This window comes from Neovison vison, chromosome X (genome assembly GCF_020171115.1).
Source record: "Neovison vison isolate M4711 chromosome X, ASM_NN_V1, whole genome shotgun sequence".
NCBI classification, from domain to species: Eukaryota; Metazoa; Chordata; class Mammalia; order Carnivora; family Mustelidae; genus Neogale; species Neogale vison.
In genome coordinates this window covers 36932315-36958120 of record NC_058105.1, presented here as the reverse complement: position 1 = coordinate 36958120, position 25806 = coordinate 36932315, and the positions used below count along the sequence as shown (strand labels likewise).

General features: G+C 42.1%; 1 protein-coding gene across 9 annotated transcripts in view; it reads left to right on the top strand.

The window, feature by feature from the left end:
• PAK3 (p21 (RAC1) activated kinase 3) overlaps nt 1-25806 on the top strand; it is a 247440-nt gene that overhangs the window by 213968 nt on the left and 7666 nt on the right. For 6 of the 9 annotated variants that reach the window (XM_044235881.1, XM_044235880.1, XM_044235882.1 and 3 more), the window contains 7 exons: nt 3893-3941; nt 4327-4439; nt 6125-6242; nt 7693-7792; nt 8298-8494; nt 22960-23097; nt 23432-23559. In XM_044235881.1, coding sequence (XP_044091816.1) covers nt 3893-3941; nt 4327-4439; nt 6125-6242; nt 7693-7792; nt 8298-8494; nt 22960-23097; nt 23432-23530 — 814 coding nt within the window. In that variant the 3' untranslated portion in view covers nt 23531-23559. The remainder of the gene's footprint in view (nt 1-3892; nt 3942-4326; nt 4440-6124; nt 6243-7692; nt 7793-8297; nt 8495-22959; nt 23098-23431; nt 23560-25806) is intronic. The other 3 variants (XM_044235887.1, XM_044235885.1, XM_044235883.1) reach the window with 1 other exon arrangement.

Below are 25806 nucleotides of genomic sequence, written 5' to 3'. Positions count from 1 at the left end.
CCTGGCTTTAACCACTGTATGCATTTAATCCTTTATTCCTGAGCCACAGAGAGGTAAAATTACTTACCCAGGGTCACACAACTAGGAACTCATTGGATTTGAACCCTGGAAGGTTTGAGAAGTTGGGGGTGAGGACTACTGTTCGTATAACCTATTAGTGGGCAAAGAATGCTTTGGTAAATGAATAAGAGAAGGACAGGCATTGACAGTTATCTTAAATTGTTAGAATATGAGAAGGAGTCAGAGCTGTGGTGTGGAGAAACATTTGAGGTGCAAAGATAGAGTTGGAGACAGTGTGCTCTTCAGGTTAGTCCCCAAGTTTGTGCATTTGAGCTGAGGATTGTGTGAAGGCTAGAAGTTGGACCAACCAATACCTTATTGGTCAGAGTGGTGAATTCCAAGTGCCTAACCTGTTTGGTTCGGGTGGGGGGTGTAGGAAGTGGAGTAGAGAATGATATCACCATTTTAAGGCTGGGAATAAGAGTTGAAGAAGGGGGAAATGGCTCCCACTAGACATTTACATATATATGATAAGCCAGGGGAAGGGAGAGTGAGGAGAAAAGCTAATTTTTGAGTTAATAACTGATGTTCTACTAGAATTTCAGGGCCTTTAAACCTTTGTGGAGTAGGGATTTGTGGCAATTCTATACCACAGAATGTCACAAAACCCAGGATATTGGGATTCCAGGGTTAGGACTCCAGCAGTTCAAGACAATGAAATGCTGAGGGATGTTGGGGGCCATAAACCCAAGGATTTGAAAGGTTAATCTCTGGAGATGTTAAACACTAATCCCCTCTGCACTCCAAGTCGATCACAATTTTAGCCCCCGGAACAGTGGAAATGGGATTGGTGGTTGGGGACGGGGGCGGGGAGTGATTAAGGTTAAGGGGGAGGCCACCAAAGTAATTTGGGGCCTACCTCCCTAGCTTTAACTGGAACAGCTGCCATTTTATATGGAGGGTTTTTATATACGGTCTTTTTTAATAAAGGCATTCCAAACTGAAAGAAAAGAAAAAAGAAAAACCACTAGGGGAAAGAAGAGGATGTGGAACCTCTAAAAGGTGACCCCTTTGGCTTTTGGCCTTTTTGAAAAGAGGGACAAACACTATCAAGGATGTTTGACTGGGAGATTGGGAAGGACCAACTAACACCTAGTAAATTAGGCATTCTCTACCAAGAAACCAGTAACAGCAACAGCAACAAATGATAATAGCATTTCCCATGTCGATTCTCAGCTCAGATCTGGGCCCAGGGCTAAATGCTACATAGACAGTGCCATTTGATTCTCTGGGGTCCCATGGGGTAGATGCTATTATCTCATTTTGCAGATACTGTCTCTTTTTCGCAGCTGATGGAATGTATGAGTAGCCTACATATATAAGAATACACCAAGTTAAAGCAGTTAAGAATCTAATTCTGCAGAGTTAGACAGTTGCAGCTGAAGCACACGTGGGATCCAGTTATCTCTTCCTTTGAGCCCAGGAGATCCTGAGTACAAAAGGACCAATCAAGAATGTCTGAGAGCTTATTCCAAGCAGGAAGTGTTTTATGTTGATTTAAGTAGAAGATGACACATTTCCTTCACAGAAAGGAAAGGTTTTATTGCAATCGCATGTTTGCTTGAAAAGACTTTTATTAATTTGTTCGTTCAGCAAATACTTAATGAGCCCCAACCATGTGCTCTGAGCCCCAAATCTCAAACGTACAAAATTGGGAAGCTGATTTAACATAAGCTTCAACCCTGAGGAATTTCTGAAACTTGCAAGCCCTGCTTTAGGAGGCACCTATGGAGTGAGGGCGATTTTTTTTTTAGTCTAGTTCCAATGGATATTTAAATACCTATCCAGAACAAATAAAGCAGTGGAATTTGTAGCTTGTACATCATGGACTTAAAGAACCTTAGAAATCGGAGTGCCTGACTGGCTCAGTTGGTAAAGCATGGGACCTTTGATCTCAAGCCCCATGTTGGGTGTGGAGCTTATGGAAAAAATCTTATTTTTTTTATTAAAAAATAACAAACCTTAGAAATAAAGTGGCCCATGTGCTGTATTTTACTGGTCAGAGAGTCAGACATACTTAGATTGTAAACTGTTTAACCTAAGGCAGGTCACTTAATCTCTCTGAGTCTCAGTTTCTTCATAGGTAATGTGGGGGTAGTAGCAGTTGCCTTATAGAAATATGGTAAGGATTACATAAGGTGATTTATATGAAGTTCTCAGTGCAGTGTCTAACACACTCAATATATTTTACTGTTATTGTGATCACTATTTTCTGAGTTGAGGGGACTGAAACCCAGAGAGGGGAAGTGACTAGCCCAAGATCACACAACTTGTTGATGTTAGGACAAATATTAGAACTCAGATCTCTTTTAATAGTCAAATACTCCTCATACCGCCCCACTCATTTTGTTCCTTTGGAGCAGGTAATGTAAACCTCCTAGGCTTATTAGAAATATTTTGCTTCATCCAAGTAGGAGGGAGAAGCATGGCAAAGAAATGGCTGACGTAAGAAAAGAATTCAAGGGGCTCCTGATTGGTTCAGTCAATTAAGCATTCAACTCTTGATTTCAGATCAGGTCATGATCTCAGGGTCATGGGATCGAGCCCCATGTCAGGCTCTGTGCTCAGTGTGGAGTCTGCTTGAGGTTCTCTCTCTCTCTCCCTCTGCCCACCCCCCAAATAAATAAGCAAATAAATCATTAAACAAACAAAAGAAAGAAAAGAATTCCTGGACCCAGATAAAAAAAGTAGCAAGAGATAAATGAAGAGCAAAGGAGAAACAATAGAAGTTGTTTCTAGAAATTTTAGAAGGCAGCTATGCTCACCACTATACCACCAACGCTGCACATTGTTTCTAGAAATTTTGAATAGCAATATTGGAGCATTATAATGTCTGGTGAATCATAAGGACTCATCTCCATCCTTATACCTTTATTTACCACAAACAGCTCAGTGGAATTGATGAGACCTTTCCTTTTGCTTGGGGATGGAGGTGCGGAGGTGGTTCGGAGTACCTGTGTGTTTCACAGAACCTTACTGTGACTTCAGCCTCACCAGACAATTGCTATTTGCACAACAAAGGACCCATATGATTGAGGTTAGAATGAAGCGTGAGTCCTTCCAAGGCCTAAGGAATGATAGATTTTTAAAGGATGGTGGACTAGAAGGAAACCTTTTAGTAGAAGCTGCTGAAAAGTTTAGAAAAACAGGGGGGAAAAAACAGTAAAGCCAAGTTGTTCATTGCTCTGTGCAGTGACAGCACTAGGTAAATACAGCACTGAGTGTGATTGATTTGTTAGGTGAAAATATTCTTTTTTGAAAGATATTTATTTATTTATTTATTTATTTAAGAGGGAGAACACAGAGGAAAAGGCAGAAGCAGACTCCCCATTAAGCCTGGAGCCTGATGTGGGGCTTGATCCCAGAACCCTGGGATCATGACTTGAGCTGAAGGCGGACACTTCACTGACTGAGCCACCTAGGGACCCATAGGTGAAAATATTCTTGGGAATTAGAAATATATGGGGAAAAAGCCATTCTGTCCATATGCTAAAGGATTGATATATATAGTTGCCTAAGCAAGAGATGATACATTCTTTCCTAAGCAGTACTTCAGTTTATTCAGAGGACTGCAATTGTTGCAGCATCCAGGCTATTTTGCTCAGTTCATTGTTGCCGAAGGTCTGACTGGAGTATCTAGCCCACCAAGAGGGATACACTGAAGCTGTCTCAGGTGGAATTAGCACAGAAATGGGTTGTTCCTTTGTTATTTCATCCTTGTATCTTAAGCTTGCCAATTTCCCTCTCCTAGAAATAACTACGTCTTATTTCAAATAAAATATACAGATAACATTTGGATTGCTTATTCATTTGATAACTTCCACCTTCGCAGGGCATCAGGTACGGTGTACACAGCGCTGGACATTGCCACTGGACAAGAGGTGAGTGCTCCCATTCAACCCTTATTTTTACTGTCTTTTCATTCATATCGATCACATCTCTTCTTCTATCCTGACAAAATGGGTGGCACTGGGTTGACGTGGGACTCGATTTCATCAGTGTCCAAAGTTTCTGAAGTGGGTGATTTGCTCCTGACTGAACAAAGAAAAGAGCATGAGTTTGCGGTGCTAAGAAAGAGCCTAGGAAGATAAAGAATATTTATTTCTTACCCCGTGTACAAAAAACAAACAAAACAAAACAAAACAAAAATCCCAAGCCAAAAAATAAATAAATAAATAAACCCAAAACCAACTCCCTCCCCCAAAAAACAATGGCGCTGTGTGTGTAATGACTGTAACTCATTCTTGCATTTCAATCATCCTTCAGGTGGCCATAAAGCAGATGAACCTTCAACAGCAGCCCAAAAAGGAATTAATTATTAATGAAATTCTGGTCATGAGGGAAAATAAGAACCCCAATATTGTTAATTATTTAGATAGGTAAGTGTTTTCTCTCATTACGTACTGGTTTTCTTTATGCAATGTCATTGGCTTGGCCAAGTATTTTGTTTAGGATCAAGTCATGTAGCGACCCTTCTACAAATACTTCTCAAGTGCTACGGAATAGGGACCCTCACACCTATTGCTGAACTTTGCCCACCCATCAAACGTTGGAAGACACACTTTATGGTCCTGCTTCTAAGCGTGAGCGGTATGTGTAATTTCCTTTCACGGATCATGACTCCACGTTGGCAGGAAATAGACTGTTGCGTACAGGGGAGAGCCGCGATGTTTTAAACATTTCCCCAAGTGTTTGGAGGGAGTGCCATCTCTGGGTGTCTCAGTGAAGAGGACTGGCTGCAGCAGCCCCACTTTAATGGGTGCTTTGTGATTAGCTGACAGTGAGGTCTAGGGAATTGAGACTTTAATCTCAAGCCTTTTTCTTGGACCAGGTAATTAATGTCTCTTTCATCAGTGGTATTAGCAGCGGGTTATAAATAGGCGTTTAAAGACAGCTCTAACTCTTCACTTGTGGTTAACATCGTGTTTCATTCAATTTCAGTAAGTGTTTGCTTAGCACCACTGTGCTGTGTACTCTGGGGGGATATAAAGGAAATAAGATGAGGTCTCCAACCTCAGTGAGCTTAAAATCTTGCTTTCTGTGTTTTGTGCCAGGTGACCAGAGAAAGAGGGGGAAGAGGGAGGGAAAAAAAAAGGAGTCAAATTTTACAGCCGAAACCTGACCTTCATAAAATGCCACTTATAGGCTATCTGCAGTAAAGTGACTCGACTCTGCTTTTTTAATTTTAAAAAAAATTGCCTTTGCAAAAAAAAATGTACATTTCTTGGATGCTTTCTTTCCTAATGAGGTAGAGCCTGTGCTTGTTCATTTTTAATAGGCTTCCCAGGTGACTCTCACGGGCATTGCCGTTGGAGTGCCACTGAATTGAAAGTCTTGCTTCATACTGATGTGGAACTTAGGGCAGGATGGAATCATTGGGGTCATTCCATTCACTGTAATTCCTCTCTTGCTGAACCTGGCTGCTAATGTGCCTTCAAGTGGTTCCAGATGTTTTGAATTGGTCCAGTGGTCAGACTTTGATGACCTTCCTCCCCATGTTTGATCACTTGTTGTGTGTTCTCTCAACAACTACCTAAAGAAAATGGGCACATTGCTACTAACTTCTAATAGGACCGAGACCTTTGCAAAATCCTTTGCAAACGTGAGTCTCTTTGATTCCAATACTGCTTGAAAATAATTCAGTAGACTCAAAAACAATGCTGAGATATGAATAAATATCTTTTATATATCTCTGTGCCATTGTCCAGTTCAGTCCAAGACATCAACACAATGGTTCAAGTTACCAAAATGGCTAGTCACTGATCCTGTTCAATGAAAGTAGCTTTTACAGTGGAATGACTGCCAGTAGTCAGTCGCCTGAGGACTTCTGGTTCATTTCCTTCTTCCATGGCACACAGTGAGATCTGATGATCCTTTGATTTTCCTGCATATTCTCTTGTAATGCTAGGGAAGGTTCCTCTTATCCCAGTCATTGATATTTTCCTCCCATTATAGAATATGGCCAAATGCAGACACTACCTGCAAACTACCTTCTTAATGGGAATATAGACAAGTCCCCACTTCCTTAGGCTTTAGTCAACGTCTTTTTCTTCTCTTCTTGTAGCTACTTAGTGGGTGATGAACTATGGGTAGTCATGGAGTACTTGGCTGGTGGCTCTCTGACTGATGTGGTCACAGAGACCTGTATGGATGAAGGCCAGATAGCAGCTGTCTGCAGAGAGGTAAGAAAATAGAGAGTTTCTAGCTGATGAGATCACCAGAACTGGCAGTCCTTTATCTCTGATTATCCAGAATGCTCTTAACACCAAAGTAACAATAGCACATCTTTTCTATGAAAAAAAAAAAAAGAAAATGGAGAGCTTAACTTCAATTCAGATCCTTTCCTAATAGCACTTTCCTTCCCCTCTCTTCCTAGCCTGTTGTGTATTTTAGTCCCTTTTCTCTGGATATTTTGAGCTCTATTACACCATTTACAAAGTGCCGCATCTAAGCCTGCATGCTGTAGTTTCAGTGAGCCTGGGAAACAGTAATGGCGGCATGGAAGTTCTTCGTGATTTGGGAGGATTTTTACATGATAATCACTTTGTCCTGCATATACAAGGAGAGCCTTGTAAAAGATAAACCATTACAATCCTATCATTTTCGAGAAGGCAATTCAAGCAAGATTCTCCCTCAGCCCAGATAGTAGTTGCTTTCCCAGTACAATCTGGATGTCTCCCAAAACCCTCCAGTGGGTCTGAGTGTCTGTCTCTCATCCAATAACAATGTCGTATCCCTAGTTTCATGCAAAACTGAGGACATTTTACTACAATTTTCTCAGTACTTAAAAACACACTCCTTTTTGGAATCTCATCTTGGGCCTGACCATCTACCCCATTCATTGTGGTGAGGCTGTCTGCAGATACAAGTAGGAACTCTGACCCACTGAAACTTGAAAGCCAGTGACAGGAAGACAAAACCAAATAACTACAGCTAGTCTTTGTTCTTTATTTTCAGTTGTTCACTTAAATTTCTTCCTGCCTTGCTCTCCTTTGGTCCCCATTTCCTCCAGCCCCAGCATGTAGATGTATCCACCAAACATAAGTATTTTCTATTCATGCAATGAATCAAACTTTTAATATATGGGAGACCCTTCCACCCTGAGCCTGTAGTTTCCATGTTGCATGATGCAAAGCCACTTCCCAACAAGTGACTATAGCTACTTTGTAACCTAGAGGTGGTTCCCAACCATGGCTGTCCATCAGAGGTAGCTTGGGGCCCTCGTTCTCAATGCAGATTCCTGGGTCCCCCTTCCAGCATCCTGAATCAAATCCTGTGGAGGCAGAGTCTTACTGTGTCTATGTAGGACCAAGCCGAATCCACACCCTCCAGATGACTAGGTCAAAGTATGATTCTTAACTGGCTAGTCTGGCTGTATTAAGGATTTACCGCTATTTATCACATCCCCACTCTTCATGTCCTAGTCCGACTTGGGAGCTTTTATAATGTGTAATGCTAACTTATAGCATTGATGTAAATGGGAACGTGATTTCAAACTGGTAAGACAATAGTAATCTATTTCACTTGACAATGTAAACTTATACCTTTGCCCCATGTTTATCTAAAAAATGAAACTTACCTGGTTTTAAATTCTTTGTGATATAATTAGAACTTGCTTTTCTGATTTAATAGTGCCTCCAAGCGCTGGACTTTTTACACTCAAACCAAGTGATCCACAGAGACATAAAGAGTGACAATATTCTTCTTGGGATGGATGGCTCTGTTAAATTGAGTAGGTATTTTTGTTCAGATGGTATTTGAAAGAGTATCAGGGGATTTCTGCTTGTTTCCTGTCTGAGAAGAAAGTGGCTATTGAATGTGACTGGTTTGAAAGCATTTAGAGCCCCATTTGAAGTAAAGAATTTTTTTTTTCTAACGCCATGTTCCTGTAGATCATGGCCAGATTCTGAGGGTTTACCATTCATAATTTCTTGGGTCTTCCATCTGCTAGATGACAAATACCCAACTAGAAAACTGAAAGATCCTGTAAGTTGGAGGGGTCAGTAATGGGGAGGGGGCCAGATTGAGGACTAGTAAAAATGACATCATGTTAATCAGTTATCTCAGACCCTTTTAAAATCAGGGCCACTGGAGGGATCTGGTAATAATGGATAGGAGCTAGGGCGTTATGGAAACTCTGTGTCAAATGGAGGAAGGTATGGCCATTTGTGAAAGTGACCTATTCTGAAAAAAATAAAAAGAAATTGAATTGATTGTAACTGACTTTTCTTCCGCAGCTGATTTTGGGTTCTGTGCCCAGATCACCCCTGAACAAAGTAAACGGAGCACTATGGTGGGAACTCCATACTGGATGGCACCTGAGGTTGTAACTCGAAAAGCTTATGGTCCGAAAGTTGATATCTGGTCTCTGGGGATTATGGCAATTGAAATGGTGGAAGGTGAACCCCCTTACCTTAATGAAAATCCACTCAGGGTAAGTCAGGAGAAAACTCATGTATGTCCTCCCTCGGAAGAGGGCAAAGTGTCATTTCTTGTCTCTACCAAAAGGGGCCAGAATGGGCTCTTTCCTGGGATAAGTGACATAGAAGCTCCAAGTTAGGATTCTCAAAATTACTCTGAGTTATTCTCAATATCTTCTATAGTATTCCAGCAGTTTTCCAAGTGCTTGTAGATCAGTATTCCTAATGGCAGTGGTCTTTAAAATTCTTTACTACAGTTTTCTGCTGTTAAAAAATAAAGCATAACTAGATGTGGGAAGAAAAGTATTTTTATCGCAAGCCATGCTTAAATGATCTATCTAGGAAACACTTGCTTTATAATCACTTTAACAAAGTGAATAAATGCATTTCCAGAACACCTATAATTTTTAAATTAGATTTTGTCTCATTGTCAGTAATGATTTATTGAGCAGCAGCAGCTGGGTATTGAATGGAGCGCGAGATAGACACAGCGCCAGCATGGCGGATTTGCAAACGTAATTAGACTGTCTGGTAGAAAATGAATGGAAATAGTTGGCGTTGGGGAACTCAGGTTAGCTCCTGTGGAAACAAAGGTTTGATCCTTATGTAGTCAGGTTACCTCGCCAAGAGAGAAGCTCCATTTCAGAGCCTAAGCCCACCATCTTTATTCAGAGATGAGCCACAGATCATGAGAGTAAAAGGCCAAGGGGTATGGAAGAAATGCTTGCTCAGCACAGGAGTGAGCTCTCCTGTTGTGCATTGCCTAAGGGTGAGCCAGAAGTTGCGTTGCGTTTTTAAAGGGCATTGCATTAACGAAAAAGGAAATATGCACAGGTTCACATTCGAAGCTCAAAACACACATAGTATGCCAGTGCTGATGGCTTCTTGCATATTATTTGCATCCTTACCACTGAGTCTAAAACTGAGTTTTCCCCTGAGTATAAAAAGAATCAGCCTTAGTAAATGGTGAAGTCTTTGCACGGACAGCTTATAAAATCCATATTCACGCCAAATGTATGTGGCTTTCTGTATATGTCATGCAACCTACACACTCACTGTCTAGTTGTTTTCACAGTTGAACCTTTTGTAATTGGGAGCTGCAGCCCCCCGTGTATGCAGTGGGGGACAGCCTCCCCTCTCCATCTCCTAAGTCCTCTCTGGCACTCGGCCTCTTGTCCTGTCCCTGTACTGATTAGGAAACAACAGATAGGAGTGAATGCCCTAATGAATGCTCCGTGCTATTGCTCTGGTCTCATGAAACAATCTGGAAGTGAGATGTGCGCATTGATTAGCTGCCTGCAGGGCTGAGTGGAAGAGAAGGGGCATTTTCCCACCGTTTGTGGGTCGGGCCTCCATGAATTTAATCAAGCCCACCCTGACCTATGGACCAAGTGCATCAGGATAATTACTGGGGCTTATCCTTATTGTTTAACCACCTTTGCCCATTAAGGAATAGCAGTGAAAGAACACATCAGGCCTCTTGTTTCCATGGATTTCCTCCTCTAAGTCTTCGGAGTTTGGAGGCACTAAACGGATTATAGCTATTTTGCTTTCTGTCTTCTAATGAGTAATTTACAACCTGCAAAATTTGAGGATTAAATAAATGGCGCTGTAAAGCAACTGGTCTCAGTAATGCATTTATTACCTTCTTCAGTTCCCCAATTACAACTGATCACTCTTTAACGGGGCCATTAATTGTTAGAAAAAAAGGAAACAAGTTTTAATCTTTATAGGCATCTTCTAGCCTAGGTTTAGAACTCATAATGAACAGCTTGTCTCTTAGAATCCACAGCCTTGTAGCTAAACAAGTACTTGCAGACAACAAGCCACCAGGTTCAGGAAGCCCACATTAAGGCTATAACAAAAAGACCTGTCAGAAAGACCACCCTGTTGAATTCCACTGATAAGGACTTGGACTAACTTTGCTCATTACTCTCCGTGTGTGATCAGCCTCCAATGACTCAATCAATCAACAGGTCCATATCGAGCCAGGCACCACAAGTACTTTCTTAGTTTTGATTTCAGATATGTTGCCCTCGTGTTCGCTTAAAGACAACACAGCATCTCAGGCTGTATGCCCTTATTTGGGATTTTAAAAATGTAGTCACCGAAACCATAGAGGAGTTGGAGAGAAAAAGATCCAACAGGAGCTCATAAGGAGCCTGTGTTTTCTTGGATCCTAATGGCCAGGCTATGTGTGGAGGATAGGAAAATTGCAGAGCTTCGGGAGAGGTAGAAAAGAGAGATAGGTTAGTCCTTCTTTCTCTGAAATCCTTCCAATACTATCATCCACCCATCCACCCCTTTGGGCTTTGAGGAGGAAAGAAGGAATGAAGTGGAAGGAAGACAGCGTGGGTAGAATAGAGGGTAGCACGGTGTCGTGAAAAAATTCGGCCCCTATAGTCAGGTAGATCTGGTGTGTACTAGCTTCACAGCCTACAAGCTCTTGTAGGGACTTTCAACAAGTCACTTAAAACTTTTATAAACCTGTTTCTTTTGTATAAAATGAGGATAATACCTGTCTTGCAGAGTTAGTGTGAAAATTAAATACAATAATACATGTAAATCACTTAGCACACTGTCTAGCTCATTGTAGGAAATATGTGTATATGTATTGTGTGTGTTTGTGTGCGCAGAGAGAGATTATACAAATAGGAAGGTGAGAAATGATCCATAGAGTGCTTTTTACACATTCATAAAGGGAGATTGGACTCCCCACTTCTGCAAAAACTTCCCCTTCACACTGGCTACACTCTGATCACTGCAAAGAGCAGAGGGCTCTGCAGAGTCCTGTAAAATTACAATGAACAGATAACACTGAACGGAACAGGTTAAAGGTGAAGATAGGCTATATGTTTGCAGGCTATTCACCTTTCATTTGGGTTTTTTGCGTGTGTCTTTGCTGTGTCTGTTGAAACAGAACAAGCCCTTTGTGAATGTTGCCAGTTAACATATCACTGATGCAAGGAATTAGCTACTTCCCCCCTAGTTACAAAGTGGTTGGGATTTTTTTAATGTAAATTGTTCAGTGCTAATTGACCTAATTTGCTCATAAAATGCGTTTTAAAGGTCATAGAGTTATTAACTGTACTGATGTTATGAGGTTGGTACCCTTCCAGAGACAGAAAGGAGACAAGCTTCTTACCGTTCCCCACTGCCTGAAGTCTTTGCATTCAACATAATTGGCCTCAAACATGTTGTTCTGTGACCCATGGACATTTTTAGTGTGGTCTCCAATAATAAAGTGCCTTGTTCTTTCTGTTTGCCAAAGTGATCAGGGTTAAAATCAAAAGTCCCCTGTGGATATACAAATCAGTGTTAGCATTCTGCTCATCTTCCCAACTTTTTTTGTTGATTGGAGATATGTACTCTAAAACCTGTGCTTATAATGACCTGATTCTAAGTAAAGAGGAACAATCATCTAGATAAAACAAATCTTTGATTTGTTTTTTTCAGCACCAAAAGAGTGTCTCTTTATGAACTTTGTATTCACGGGTAATTGGGCTGTTCTTGTCAATGGATTTTGATGGAATCTGACATTTGTGAAATGTCTCAGTGACATCCAGTTGAAGTCCCTACTGGACTGTGGGTGGATCCATTTACTATGTGTACTTTTCCAAACCTTCACCCTACTTGAAATGAACATTCAGGATTGTCTTTCAGTCCTTGCTTTAAGCATCGATGAAATAGTAGCAAGCATTGGCTATTTGGAAGACAGTTCCTGGTATTAAGAAACATCTGAATGCTCAAACCAGTAGTGTATGATGTGAACCACTGACCTTGTAACAGTGGGTCTACTCCTTGGTTGTACATTGTAATCACTTATGGAGTTTTAAGAACAAATGGTATCAGCTTCTCCCACCAAGGACTGAACCAGAAACAAAGCTCTGTGGCAAGCACTTTCTAGAACCCCATCTAAGCTGGAAAACAATTCTTCATCAACCCTCTTTGAACATGGTTGTCTAACCAAAAAAGAACACACTCTTACTCTGTCTACATTTCTCCATTTCCTCTAGTATAGATATAGATATATAGGTACATCTATATATTGATATCTGTATCTATATTTATATCAATATTACTCTTGTCAAAGCCTTGTTGAAATCCTGGTGCATCTGGCATTTTCTGGCTTACTAGTCCAGGAACACTATAAAAAAAGAAATGGCATTAGCTCAGCAGGTACATTCATGATACGCCATTTCTTTTTCAGTTTTATTTCTCATAAAATGTGGAGTTTATCTTTAAAATGTGCTAGCTGCTGAGTACATAGCACATATTGGTGATGATAAAGCTATCATTCTGACTACCCATGATCAGGAGTGAATTACCTGTGTGGCCAGAGAGAAGGCAATCTAAAATCAGCCCTGCTGTCTTCACTGTGAGACTTCTTATTCTCACTTTCCGCACACTTAAAGCACTACACAAATGTTCGTTATTTCTTTTACTATAGAGCTAAGGAAATTCTGGTTAGTTTATATGTCTAGAGAAGGGAGTTAAGCAAAAGGGAATCTCTAGCAACTAAAAAACAGCAACTAAGGGCCAAAGTGCTTCTAGCTCCTCCAACCACTGGAACCTGTGTTGTGGATTGGAATGTCTGGGTTTGATGGCGCGTGCTCATTTGGAATTAAAGTCAGACATAAACTTCCTGAGCGCCAGAGAAGCAAGCATACTTTGCTAACACTCAGTCAATATTGTTTTGAATGTATTTCAGGAAGAGCTGGGAGCATTCCCTTCTTTTTCCATAAACCACTATGGAACAGCAAGGTTTATTGATGGTTTGTTGACACTCCTCCTACTTTGAGGACAAACCTATGCCTGAGAGGAGGGGGCAGTTGGGACAACTGCAACTAAAATAATTATAGAACAGTAACAGGGTTTCTTTTTAATCATAAAAAAATATTGCCTGTCAAAGGATAGACAGCTCTTAAGAATCACTGGTTGTCAGGAATTTAACATAGGAAAATGGGACCTAGCCATAGGAAAGCTGCAAGTCTCATTTAGATTGTAATTCAGAAGCAGACAGCTCAAACTGGTGAGTTACGACCTAGAAGACAGCCAAAGAAGAAATTGATTCCACAGCAAGCTAAAACCTGAGACTCTGGCCAGGCAAAGGGGAGGGAAACAAAGATTAAAAAATGGGGTGACCGGAGCCTACTGTTGGCCAAGACTGATATGCCCTTATCCTAATATCATCCTATCATTCCTCAGTATCCTCAAAGCATAACTTGGGAATAAGCCAAGGATGCATATGCCTTTTGCCCTAATAGGTACCAGACCTTGAACAAGTCAGTTAGGTCCCTTGAAATCAAAGTCCCTTCTAAATAGACAAATCATGGAGTGTGATGTTGGGCATCTGCCTAGTGAAATGTACATTGGCATGCTTGATTCTATGGCCTTTTAAATCTGTGTTTTTGCCAAGGGAAAATTACTTCCCCCAGAAAAATCTGAGTTTTCTTCATAACTAAAGAGCATTTCTGACCTTTTCTAACCTGGCTGCAGCATCATTTTAGAAGACCCTTTGCATTCTGGTAAAAGGATACTCTGAGGTATCTTACCCAAACCTCTCAGCAGAGAAAGTTTAACTTGACAAAGCCAGTCTTACCTCTGTAGCTGGGAGAAGCAAAGTGCTAACATCATCCCAACCAGCCTGATCTTTTTGGTGCTTCTTGCTCCTTCCTCCCTTCCTCCCTTTTCTTCCAACTCCTCTTCTTCTTCTTGATCCTCCTCTCCTTCTCCTTCTCCTTCTCCTTCTCCATCCCCTTCTCCTTCTCCTTCCATAAGGAATTGCCTCAATGCTTAGATGGCAAAATTCAGCATCACTTTTCATCCAGGAGTGGCCGATGAATGTGACAGGATGAGACAAAGATCTTTCTGTTGTCTCTACCAGCTGTACACATTATGTGACTTGAAGAGTGAATCCTATTCCCTGGTCTGCCAGTCAGGAGCTCCATGATTTTGCATGGGTTACTTCCTGCTGGACCTCCATCTCCTCAGCACTTCAAACAAGTGGAAGTTGATGAGCTTATTGGTCACCAGTGGACTTCACAAGGCCCTAGAATTCTGTGGAGCTCCTTGGGTTTAAAGGGCCCAAGGGGGAGGTCATGTGGCTCTTGATTCCTCCAACACAGGTCCTCTTTCATTTGTTTTCCGTATTAGTCTTCCACATAAGCATGACTTAAATGAAAGGAGAAATTCATGGGTCTCTTAACTCTGTGTTCTTAGGCTATAGATAAGCTCCAGCCTTCCTTGACTGCCAGAAGAGCTGTGGTTTGAGTGGGTATTGTCTTTAGGAGTGTTTTCAGGGAAGTGATCTCCAGGAAAGAGCTCAGAGGTGTTTCATCACCTCCTGAATAAATATGTGTCCCATAAAGAAGGAAGATCCCCCTTTTCCTAGTAAGTGAAGACACTTGATCAGGATGGGAATGAAATCTACTGTAGAGGAAACCGGGCTGCCCCACTCTGACAGGACCCTTGGGTGAGAAACCTGGAAAAAGCACCATGGTGATAGAAATGCTCCAGGGATCCATGATCTACACTATACTCTGGGGTGTGACAGGGGAAGAATCAGTCCCATGCTATTGGGTGAAGGGCTGTTCAGCTGACGAACTGCATAAGAAGTAGAAGTAGAAACCAGTCTATGTGAGCAATCTAATGTTTGGCTCAGAGATCATGCCACATTCGAGCCATTTTGATCCTAATACGGTCATTTGGAAAAGCCCCAAAGAAATGCGGAGTTGGTCCCTACCAGCTCTCATGTTCTGAAATGAAATGTGAGCAAATTTATAGTGTTCAGTGGTACCTTAGAACCAGAAATTCAATGTGGGGTGAAGAGAAAATAGGAGGTGGGAAAGTTGGTACAGCAAAACTGTAAACAATGCTTTGAGAAATTTTATCTGGAAAGACCAGAGAAGTGGGGCAGTAGCAGCAGAGTGAGGATCAGGTGCCCTGGGCCTCCCCATTTCTTTAGGCTTTGTCTTCATTTCCCCTCCCCAGTGTCCCACCAACCACCTTCTCTGCTCATTGTCATTTGGCCCCTGTACTTGCCCTGTGTTCGTCTCCTCCTTCTGCTTCTTGCAGCTTTTCTTCTCCATGTCCAGCTCCATTTTGCTTCACTTCTTGTCTGTGTTTATACTTACCCCCATCCCCACTTCCAGATCCCCTCTGGTTCCCAACCTCGGGTTGCCACTCAGGCTGCCCAGGGTTTCATCCTGAGCACACATTGCTTGCTCCGTGTTTCTTGACAAGCACTATTAACCCTGAGAGATTAGAATGAGCACACCCATTGTCAGAGTCATCTGGTCTTTATTTTCTGGCCATAGTCGGTCCTTGATGCTTGAAGGGAGAGCTCTAAAGCAAGGCCGACACCTAATCAGTCAGTGTTACCCAATTACTTTTTGCCATCCACCTGTAAGGGAAAAGGTCTGTAATAGGTTCATTTTAAAGGACTTTTTAAGGGTTGAACAACAACAAGCCCCACCACCATCACCACCACCACTGTATTTTGGTGACAGATGAGAACTACTATGCAAGACAAGTAGGTAACAAAATTACGCCACAATGCTTATTCAGTTATCACACTGGACTGTTGGGATAAATAAGTCAACCTATGGAAGAAAACACCGGTTATAAAGTAGTCACTTCTTTTTGCACATTTGGTCCCATTCACTTTCTTCTTAGAAAGGAGAAAACATAAGGAAGGAAGGAGGGAGTGAAGGAGGAAGGAAGGAAGAGAGAAAGCAAGGAAGGAAGGAAGGAGAGAAGGAAATGGAAGAATAGAAAGAGAAAGAAGTGTCAGGGCCTTTCATGAAATCCATAAACACATCAGAGGCAGCAGTATGCTCTGGCCTTTGACCTCTGAAATCCCATGTCATGAGTAAACTAAGCCATAAGTTGTCAAGTCACACATTGCTAAATCACTCTCGTAAAACACTCAAAGGTAGTTGGAAATTCTAAAATGAGAAAGGAACCAGGATAACAGGAGGCTATAGGCAACAGCAAGAATCCGAGTTGCTTATAAACTCTCAACATGGTTATAGACCCTGGGGAATATAGTGTGAAACCTTCTAAGTGGGGACCTGCCCTTTCTCCCCATTTCCAAACAAGTGGAGAATGATTGACCTCAAGAGAGTCCATTTCCTCTGTAGAGGTAGAGGTGACGTTGCTGACCATGCCTCATTTCTTGAAGAGCCCTTGCCTCTGCTAGGAGAATTCTTTCCTCAGAGACTGGGAACAGTGTGAGGTGGTATTTGCAGCGGCAAAAGCACGGACTCTGAACTCACATTCCCTGGATTCAAATATTGGCTCCCTCATTGGTAGTTGTGCGATACTGGACAAGTTATAATAGTCCCACAGCCCTCAGTCCCTTCATCTGTCTATTAGGAGTCATAATCAAGTCTACCTCAGGGGATTGTTGTGTGGATTAAGTCACCTGATAGGAATCACTGAATAAATGTTACCTTTTAATACTTTAGATGGACATAGTATTTATAGAGATACTGAGACACAGATGAAAAGCCCTCTTGGTCTTATAGTTCAGTGAGATTGTTTTGTTAGATTTTTGTCAGCGAGGCTGGGAGCCTTTCACCATGCATAACATAATTTCCATGGGAAAATGTGTTTTGGGTCCCAAATGTTGAACTTAGAAAGAAATCTTTGTACCACACCCTGTCGTCTTTGTAAATTGATTCTTTAGATCAGTGCCGGAGACTCTCATGGTTACTAACACATTGCCATGTTAAGTCCTCTGGTTTGTTTTCTAGCATCTTAATCCAAACTTTATAAAGTGTTATAATGAACTTAAGTCACAAACTGAAGCTTTTTAATTAAATGGTTAGTCCTGTTGCAAAACTGCCTTAATGAAAATTTATTGGGTACATATGGTTTGTTTGGGGTCCTCTTTGGAGAAATGTGGTAACTTCTAAGATGACAGCATTGATCTTTTTTAACTGAGGAGATTGCCAACAAAGTCAATTCAATTATTCCTTCAACTGGGTAGGGTAGTTTTCTCTGAAGACTTAGGTAAATTTTAGTTGCACATTGGGGTCAGTGAAAATTGTGATGTTTGTGTGTGATTGCCAAGAGATTTAGAGTTATTAAGAATTCTAGAACATCAGGGATGCCTGGGTGGCTCAGTCGGTTGAGCGCCTGACTCTTGGTTTAGGGCTCAGGTCATGTTCTCAAGATTGTGAGTTCGAGCCCTGTGTCGGGCTCCATGCTCAATGGGGAGTCTGCTGGAGATTGTCCCTCTGCCCCTCCTGTTCATGTGCACATGCTCTTTCTCTCTCTCAAATAAATAGATAAATATATCTTTTAAAAAAAATTCCAGAACATCAGAAACTTACAGGTAACATAGATATCACCATGAAGAAAGTCACCATTTTTGGCCCTAAGGTGGACTTTGTCACATTATCAAAAAAGGTCAGTAGGTCACAAGGCCTGCATTGCCTCACTGAGGGAATCAAGCAGATCTTTTTTAATGATGTAGCAAAAGATTAATCAAGAGCACTATCTCTGTGCAAGATCAGTCAGAGAAGACTTCAGTTCTGAACTATGTTTCAAGTTCCAGAGACCATAATTCTCTCCCCTTTCTCTCTGGGTTTACCCGCCCCCACAGATTACCATGTTGTGGCCATCTTTTTCCAGTTTTCCCTCCCTTTGATGCCATCCCCTTCCATACTCTGCTCCTGGAGCTCTTTTCCTTCTGCCACACTGAGGGGCGGGTCATCAGAAGTTACCACGTGCCAGGCCTGTGCGACTCAGAAAAGGTGCCTTTGCTCATTCTCTGTGTATCTTCTTTTTTTGTTTCTTTCCTGTGTGTCTTCTTATATGTTTAATAGTTCCCTTTAGGCTCTGAGCTGTAATACTTTGTGTAGCCAAGTCTGGGACATTCCCAGCTCGGTGAAATTGATTCAAATATTTTGGCTCTCATTTCGTTCAGCAACAAAAACATTTACTGGGCATCCGTTTGGGGCTAGCAGCCATAAAATCCAGAGATACCCATGACACAATTCCTTCTTTCACAGTCCAGGAAGGCATGCCTGGGAACAAGCAACAGGTGTTTACAATACAATGGGAAAATAGATGTCTGAACAGCTATGGTGGCTGAAAGGAGGGAACAAATGGCTAACTCTATCTGCAGGGTTACCCACACTCCTGGTTTGCTTGGGTTCACTACTAAAGCCCAGAACAGTCCCCAGAAAACCAAGGTGTTGGTCACCCTCTGGGTCTGGGAGAGACGGAGAAGCCTTTAAAGAGGAAATGTCATGTGAACTAGAGCTTAAAGGGCAAAGAGAATTTCACCAGGCATTTCAGGGAAATGGGGCCAGTGTCATAGGCAGATTTAATAGGACAGTGAAATTGCCTTGCATGGTATGTGAGCTTTGGCCAATGTGTGTACCTAGGTGAGGGCGAGGAAAGAAGGGCACACACTGAGGACGACAAAGGTGGCAAGGGGCTCAATCATGGAGGACCATGCACGCCACGCCCCAGGATCATTACTATGTCCTGTGGACTGCTGGTTTTCGGACAACAGTAGCAAGCCCTAGGTTCAAATCAAGCCTTGCTTGGAAGCCTAAAGAAATAGAGAAAAAAAGAAAACTGTCTAGATTGAAACCGATATGTGGGGGCACAGACTCTCAATGTCTTTACAGTGTATCTCCCCGTCCTGCCTCTTTTCCTTCTCAGCTGCTCTCAAGGGGAATTTGGGGGGAGTCGAGTTGGAAAACCACATGTGTGGATCCCAGTTGGGGAGGGGTAGCCAACAAAGAGCTCTTCTAACAGCCAGCTCATTTTCTTTGCGTGTTTTCCTAACTCAGATAAAACCCAAACGTGATCCCTCAAGCCTCTCTTTTCCCTCAATCTTCCCTTCTGTACGACTTGATTTTGTTAGGAAAACCCTTTCTGCTGTGACTGTTGTAGTAGCCACAACTGTGTTTGTCTCCCATTAGCAAGGCAGTGGGTAGCAATTTTCTTTTTACAAAGATAGTACCCAGCTTACACACAGGCCATGTTCCAAAAGTTCATTTTTCAGTTAATCATTTGGAACTCAGAGTTCATTTTCCCATAGAAGCGGCATTATGCGTGGTGAGTATATTCCCAGGCCATTCCACAAAGGCCAGTTTAGCCCCTAATATAACTGAAAGTGTGGATTTTTTGCAATGGAAATGAGTTGGAAATAATACTGTTGCAATTAAAACGAGAACAATAGCTGGAAAAAAAAATCGTCTGGGTTTTTGTTTCCCTCAAGGGGTAGAACTTGATGAAAAGCAGGTTTAATCCTCGGAAGACAAAAAACATAGATGAGGAGTTCTGTGTCAGGTTTGGCTGGCATAGCTTCTTACATTTATTTTTTCAGTAATGTTTTGGAGGGCTTTTTTTTTTTTTAAATAATAAAAGCTATCACGTCCATTGTAGAAAATTTGGAAAATCAAAAAATATGTTTGGAACCTAAAGTCACGAGTAATCCTTCCACCCAGAGAGAACCCCTGGGAAAATATCAAGCCCAGCAAACATCAGAGTCATTCTTTTGGTAGAAATTCAGAAGAGGACATGTGTTCTCTGTGAAGCACTATAGAGGTTCATGGCATTGGCTCCATATGCTGATTCCCCTTCAGATCACAGAGCTTTCTGCTCCCGTGCTCCCGTGTAGCCCCAGCCCTACTCAGGCTGCCACAACTATGACGAAGGTCATTTGTAAATTCCTAAATGGAATGGAAAGAGGGGCATGCATTTCCTGAGGTAATGAGGCATGAGCTGAAGAAAGGTGAGGAGGACTATGCGTACTCATGAGGAAAGAGATTACGTGGAGGAGAATGTATTGAGCCGCAATGCTGAAAGGAAGGTAGGGAAATGAAAGCACGTAAGCATGCAGGCTGACCCAGGGAGCGCGGAGAAGGAGAAAAGCGGGGGTTGTGGGTGTGGGTGTGCATGTGCATGTGCATGCTTAGGACTGGGCACAGCTACAGAGCAGAAAAAAAAAGCAAGTGAAGGACAGTGAGCATGGTGGAACTGTGACCAGTGGAAATAAGACAGTTTCAGCAGGAGGCAACAAATGTAATATGCACGGCAAGTCATTTTCTTTTAATAATAAGGAAACAAAGATGGTTTGTGAGGACAGGTGCTTCTCATGCTAATCGTCCAAGAACAGAAACACCCTGTTTGAACTTAATGTAATATATCTGCTATGATCATGCACCACTTGACTTCAGCCCAATCGATGATTTCCTAAAAGCAGTTTATAAATGCATTCCTATTTCATACTGTTCTGGTTTTGTTTTTGTTTTTGTTTTTTAAAGTCAAGACTAGATGCACAACTGACTTATATCTTGGCTTGGAAGTCCCAATAGCCACCCTGTACATTTGCTGTACATCAGCAAAGGAATTGAAAAGTCAGAAAGGAGGGATAGAGGGAAAGACGGTGTTGGTTTGGAGGAGGCTGTATTTACATGTGTTGGGTTTTTTTCTTTTGTTTTGTTTTGTTTTTAATGCACTGGGGGAAAAACCAGAAAGTTTCATCGTACTCTATAGAAACCTACGACATTGGAATTCTCAGCCATCACCACATTAGAGAATCTCCCTCTATGAGATTCTGGGGCTCTTGTGTCTGGTGAGCTTACAATGCAGAGATTCTGGGTTAAGTGGGCCTCAAGTCCTGGGATAGTGGTTCTCGATGTTGGCTATGAATTGGAATCTCCTGGAGAGCTTAAAAATCACCGATGCCTGCCTTCCATCCTCAAAGGTTTCCACTTCATTGGTTTAGGGTGAGAACTGGGCACATGGGTCTTTTAAATTTCCCCAGGTGATTCCTATGTGCAAGCAATTCTGAGGACCTTTAGTTTGGTCCATTGTTTTAATTACCTAGGTGGATTAAACCGGTTCTCAAGTGTGGTCCTGGAACCAGCAGCTTTCACATTAACAGGGAATTTGTTTGAATACAAATCCTTTGGGCCCCTCTTCAGATTTACAGACTCAGAAATTCTATGGGTGACCTAGGAATTTGTTTTAACAAGCCTTCTAGATGATTCTGATTCATCCTAGAGGTTGACAGCCACTGGACAAAACAGCCCTTCCTAACCTTTTCTAATATACACCTATGGAAATTCCCAGGCGGGAGGAGACATGTCTGTATCAGCTGATGAAAACTGGTCCAGGAAAGGACTTTGATAGAAATACCTATAATAATACTAGTAGGAGCCATTGTGGGCAAAGGGGAAAAGGGTTGGGGTAGGGGGCAGAATAATTGGCTACAAAACCCAAACAAATTCAGGAGGGAGCATGGCTTCATAACAGTTAAGGCACTGTTCATCTAGGCAGACATAACCCTGGTGGCAATACCTGTAGGGAAAATTCTTGCTTATCCTTCAAAACCCTTTTCAGATGCCAACCTGCTCTGTGAAGCTTTCTCTGAGCTCTAGGGTAAATGGCTTCCTCCTTGTATTGAACACTTACTCTATCCTTCCACTAGCTCTTGTCTCACTGTATTATAGCTACTTATGTCTCGCTCCCTCACTCAATTGTGTGCTCTTTGAAAGTAGGGCATCCTCTCACTCATCTTTGGGTATCCACCTTATTTTGGCCATCATGAGCCTTCAAAAGATGGGTTTACCTTTGTGAATTAATCAGGGACCTGGATCCCTCTCTCGCCCCTGAAGGCAAGGACCCTGGATTCCATCAGCACGCAGTGAATCCATCAGTCTCTCAGGGGCCAGCCCTACAGAACAAAAATCTCAGAGATCTATTAGCAACTGGTTATTTTTATAGAGGATGCATACTTCTCAGGTTTCAAGACTCCTAATATCAATTTTTCTCATGTTTTCTCTTAGTATAGGTAGACTTAATGAGAAATCTACTTCTAATCTATAGGGATACATCTACCACAGGACAAAAGTACTTGAGTCCTTGGGTCTCACAGGTTACTTTTCATCCAGGCCCTACAATCCTCTGGTTCTTTGTGCTTCTCTAATTCTGTAATGTACTCTGTTCATCCCTGGTCGGCTCACCGGCATTCTTCAAACAAGATAAACACTTAGTAAATTACAATCACTTTCGTCACCATGCCCTCTGGAGGTTGTACGCAGGTCAACATGATCAGGTGTACCCATGTTCCCCAAATCTTCAGAGTCACAGATGCACAGGCAATCCCTAGGCTTAATTTCCTAGGTGGTTAATCACTCATTCATTATAAGTGGCTTTGTACTGCCTTAACTCTCAAAAGGACAACCTTATAACTTTATTTCCAACGTTTTCAGGGTGGGGCCCCTCAATGTCACCTCAGTTACTGCCAAGATGAATGACTTCTAAATGTTATAGACACTTTGAAATATATGCCAGTGCCATTCTCTAAAATGGAACTTTTAAGACCCAGAGTCTAAACTGGAAGAAACTGGATTTGTACCTTCTGTGCCAACTCACGATCCTAATTTGTGTGTGCTGAATGGATTTTTCTGTTTTTTCTTTTTCCTCTTTTTTTTCTTTCCTGTAGGCATTATATCTGATAGCCACTAATGGAACCCCAGAGCTCCAGAATCCCGAGAGACTGTCAGCTGTGTTCCGTGACTTTTTAAATCGTTGTCTTGAGATGGATGTGGACAGGCGAGGATCTGCCAAGGAGCTTTTGCAGGTGAAAATAAAATAGGACAATTACAAAGACAGAGCGATTATATTGAGCTTTTCCATCTCAGCGTGTGACAGTAAGAGAGCTGTGCTAAGAGATGTCTAGTTTGAGTTGGGCTGTACCCATTTGATTTTAGGCCACAGGCACATAAGTAGGGGCATGCGTCTAAGACATGATTGATTGGCATGTTGCCCTTCTTCTGAGAAGCTGGCGGTTTAATCTATAAATCTTTTTTGTTCTTCCTGGAGTCTTATTTTGCGAGGAAAAAAGAAAACTATGAAACCTCTGGTGTTGCTGTTTTGTTCTAAACTTTACTTGTGCCCCTGGATGTTGTGTGCAGGTGTTCTTGGCCGGAGGTAATTCTCTACATAACTATGCAATTATTTCCATGGCATTTGCTACTCTAATGCTTTACTGGTCAAAGCCCCTTTGCTTGTGATGCCAAATGGCAGGCACCTGCTTGCCTGGGTGAGTACCATCCAGTGGTGAGTGCCTCTGTAACCATTTGTCCTTTTCATGGCTCTCAGGGATTCGCCTAGCTGATGAACATGAGTACCAATTGTGTGTCAAATTCCTTACACACATTATCTCCTCGAATTCTGAAAACAACTCTGTAGGGTAGGTGGGATTATCCAGTGTTACAGATGTAGAAATTGAGGCTTACACAGCCATCGAGTGGCAAAACTGGAATTTGAGCCCCGGATTGTCTGACTTAACCCCGCACAAACCCAAAACCTGATTTAGAGAAAAAATATATACTTACATGGATAAAATAACACATGCCCAGGACGACAGTGCTGGGGACCGTTCTTCGGAACATGTGTCAAGCCCTGGACCCTCCAAGACTGCATATTATCTCTGTGACTTTGAACACTTAATCCAGTTAATCACAAGGAGCAACATTTTGTTATCTAGGGTGTTAACCCCAAACTCAGTCTGTTCCAGGCAAAAAAGAGAAAGAAAATCATTCTTACTGCTTCTGAAACCCCTCCAGAGATGGAGAGCCAACCCCCAGGTCAAAAATAACCCATCCCAACCCAAATCACACCTGGGATAAACTGAGTTCCAGGAATCAAAGGGGCTACACCTTCACTTTTCTGCTGTGAGCATTTCACAGGCTGTTCCAGGGACTTGAATTTCAAATCTGCAATGGCCCTTCATTGATCCTCTCTTTAAGCCAGCTTCAAATCTCAAATGAAAAAAAACCTGAACTTTAGAGTGCCTCACTCCCACCTCTTCACCGCCCCCACCACCAGAGACACACCTTGGTACACGTTCCAAGGAAAAGTGATGAGATGGGTTCTCTCAATGCAGTTACACAGTTATGTAGATCATTGAGTCGGTTCCTTTTCCAGCAGCACTTTGATTTGAAACATTCAGCTAAGTAATGGGCAAAACTATATGCTGAGTCTAAATTGAACAGTTTGTTTGTTGCCTCTTTCCATTTACATGTTAACAATAACCTGTGTATTGCCCAAAGTCCATAGAACACTGTTCTCTGACTCCAGCCTATCACTGCCCATTTCAGGGGCTAGAAAACAGAGGAATGCATGACATTCCTCTGCCCTCCCTAGAAGAGCTGAGAAAAGACACAGGTCTTGAGTGTCCATGTGCCTTTCTATATGGCCTAAGTCAAGTCTCTGTCCATCAACTGACGTTTTTTGAGCAACTTCAATGAGCAAGGCTCACTGCAGTGGACAATACAAACCCTAGCGGCATGATTCCTACTCTCCGGAAGTTCACAATGTCCTTGGGTATATGAAAAAAACAACACGAGGTTTTTTAAAGACTCATTCAAATCCAGGGGCTAATCCTACAATAAAGACCATGGTTGATTAGAGAAATACTTCTATAGGTGATGGTGATCAGAAAGTGTCTACAAATGGGGACGAGTTCTGCTTAGTCTTGAAGGACAAAGCAACTTTAACTGGTTGAGGTAAACAAGGGAAGAGATTTCAGATGGAAGGATTATAGTGTGACCTAAGGCATAGGTTGAGGCAAGGTTGAAGGTCACAGAAAATAAAGCACACAGCCAAAGCAAAGAGGTACAGTCAGGAGACTGTAAGAGATAGGGCCGTAGAGGGTCTTGAACACCAGGCTATAGAATTGGAGGGGCTGTAGCCAGTGGGAAACCCTGAACATATCTGAGGGACGACCTGGCGACAGCTTTGTTTAGGAAGGTGAATCTGGTGGAATACAATAAGAATTAGCAACAGGACAAAATGGCGGCAGAAAGATCAAGAAGGACTTATGGTTGTAGTCAAGGGTTCAATTGATTTGGGCTGACCTAGGGAAGGCAAGAGATAATGGTAGAAAGCATTGAGAAGAAGGTACTCTATAGGTGATTACATGTAGAACCTAAGGGAGAAGAAGACAAAAGTGACTTCAGAATATCAAACCAATGGTAGCATGCAGTAAAAGCAAAAATGATGGAGGATAATACCATGGCTAATATTTCTTGGCCTCTGTGTAGCTTATAAGGAACTGTCACTTACTTACCTCATCTAACCATTGTCATAAGCAGAAGAGAGATTTAAATATAGATTCCAAAGCCTCTGTAGCTTACATCACACGAGTACCCTGTTTGGGAGCCTTTTTAACATACCTTTTTTAAAATGTTGACTTCAAGAGGACAGAAGGACATTTGGGAAGGAAATACCCACTAGGCAAATGGAGAACTAGGACCAGACTTCAGGAAAGGGATCAGGTCACACC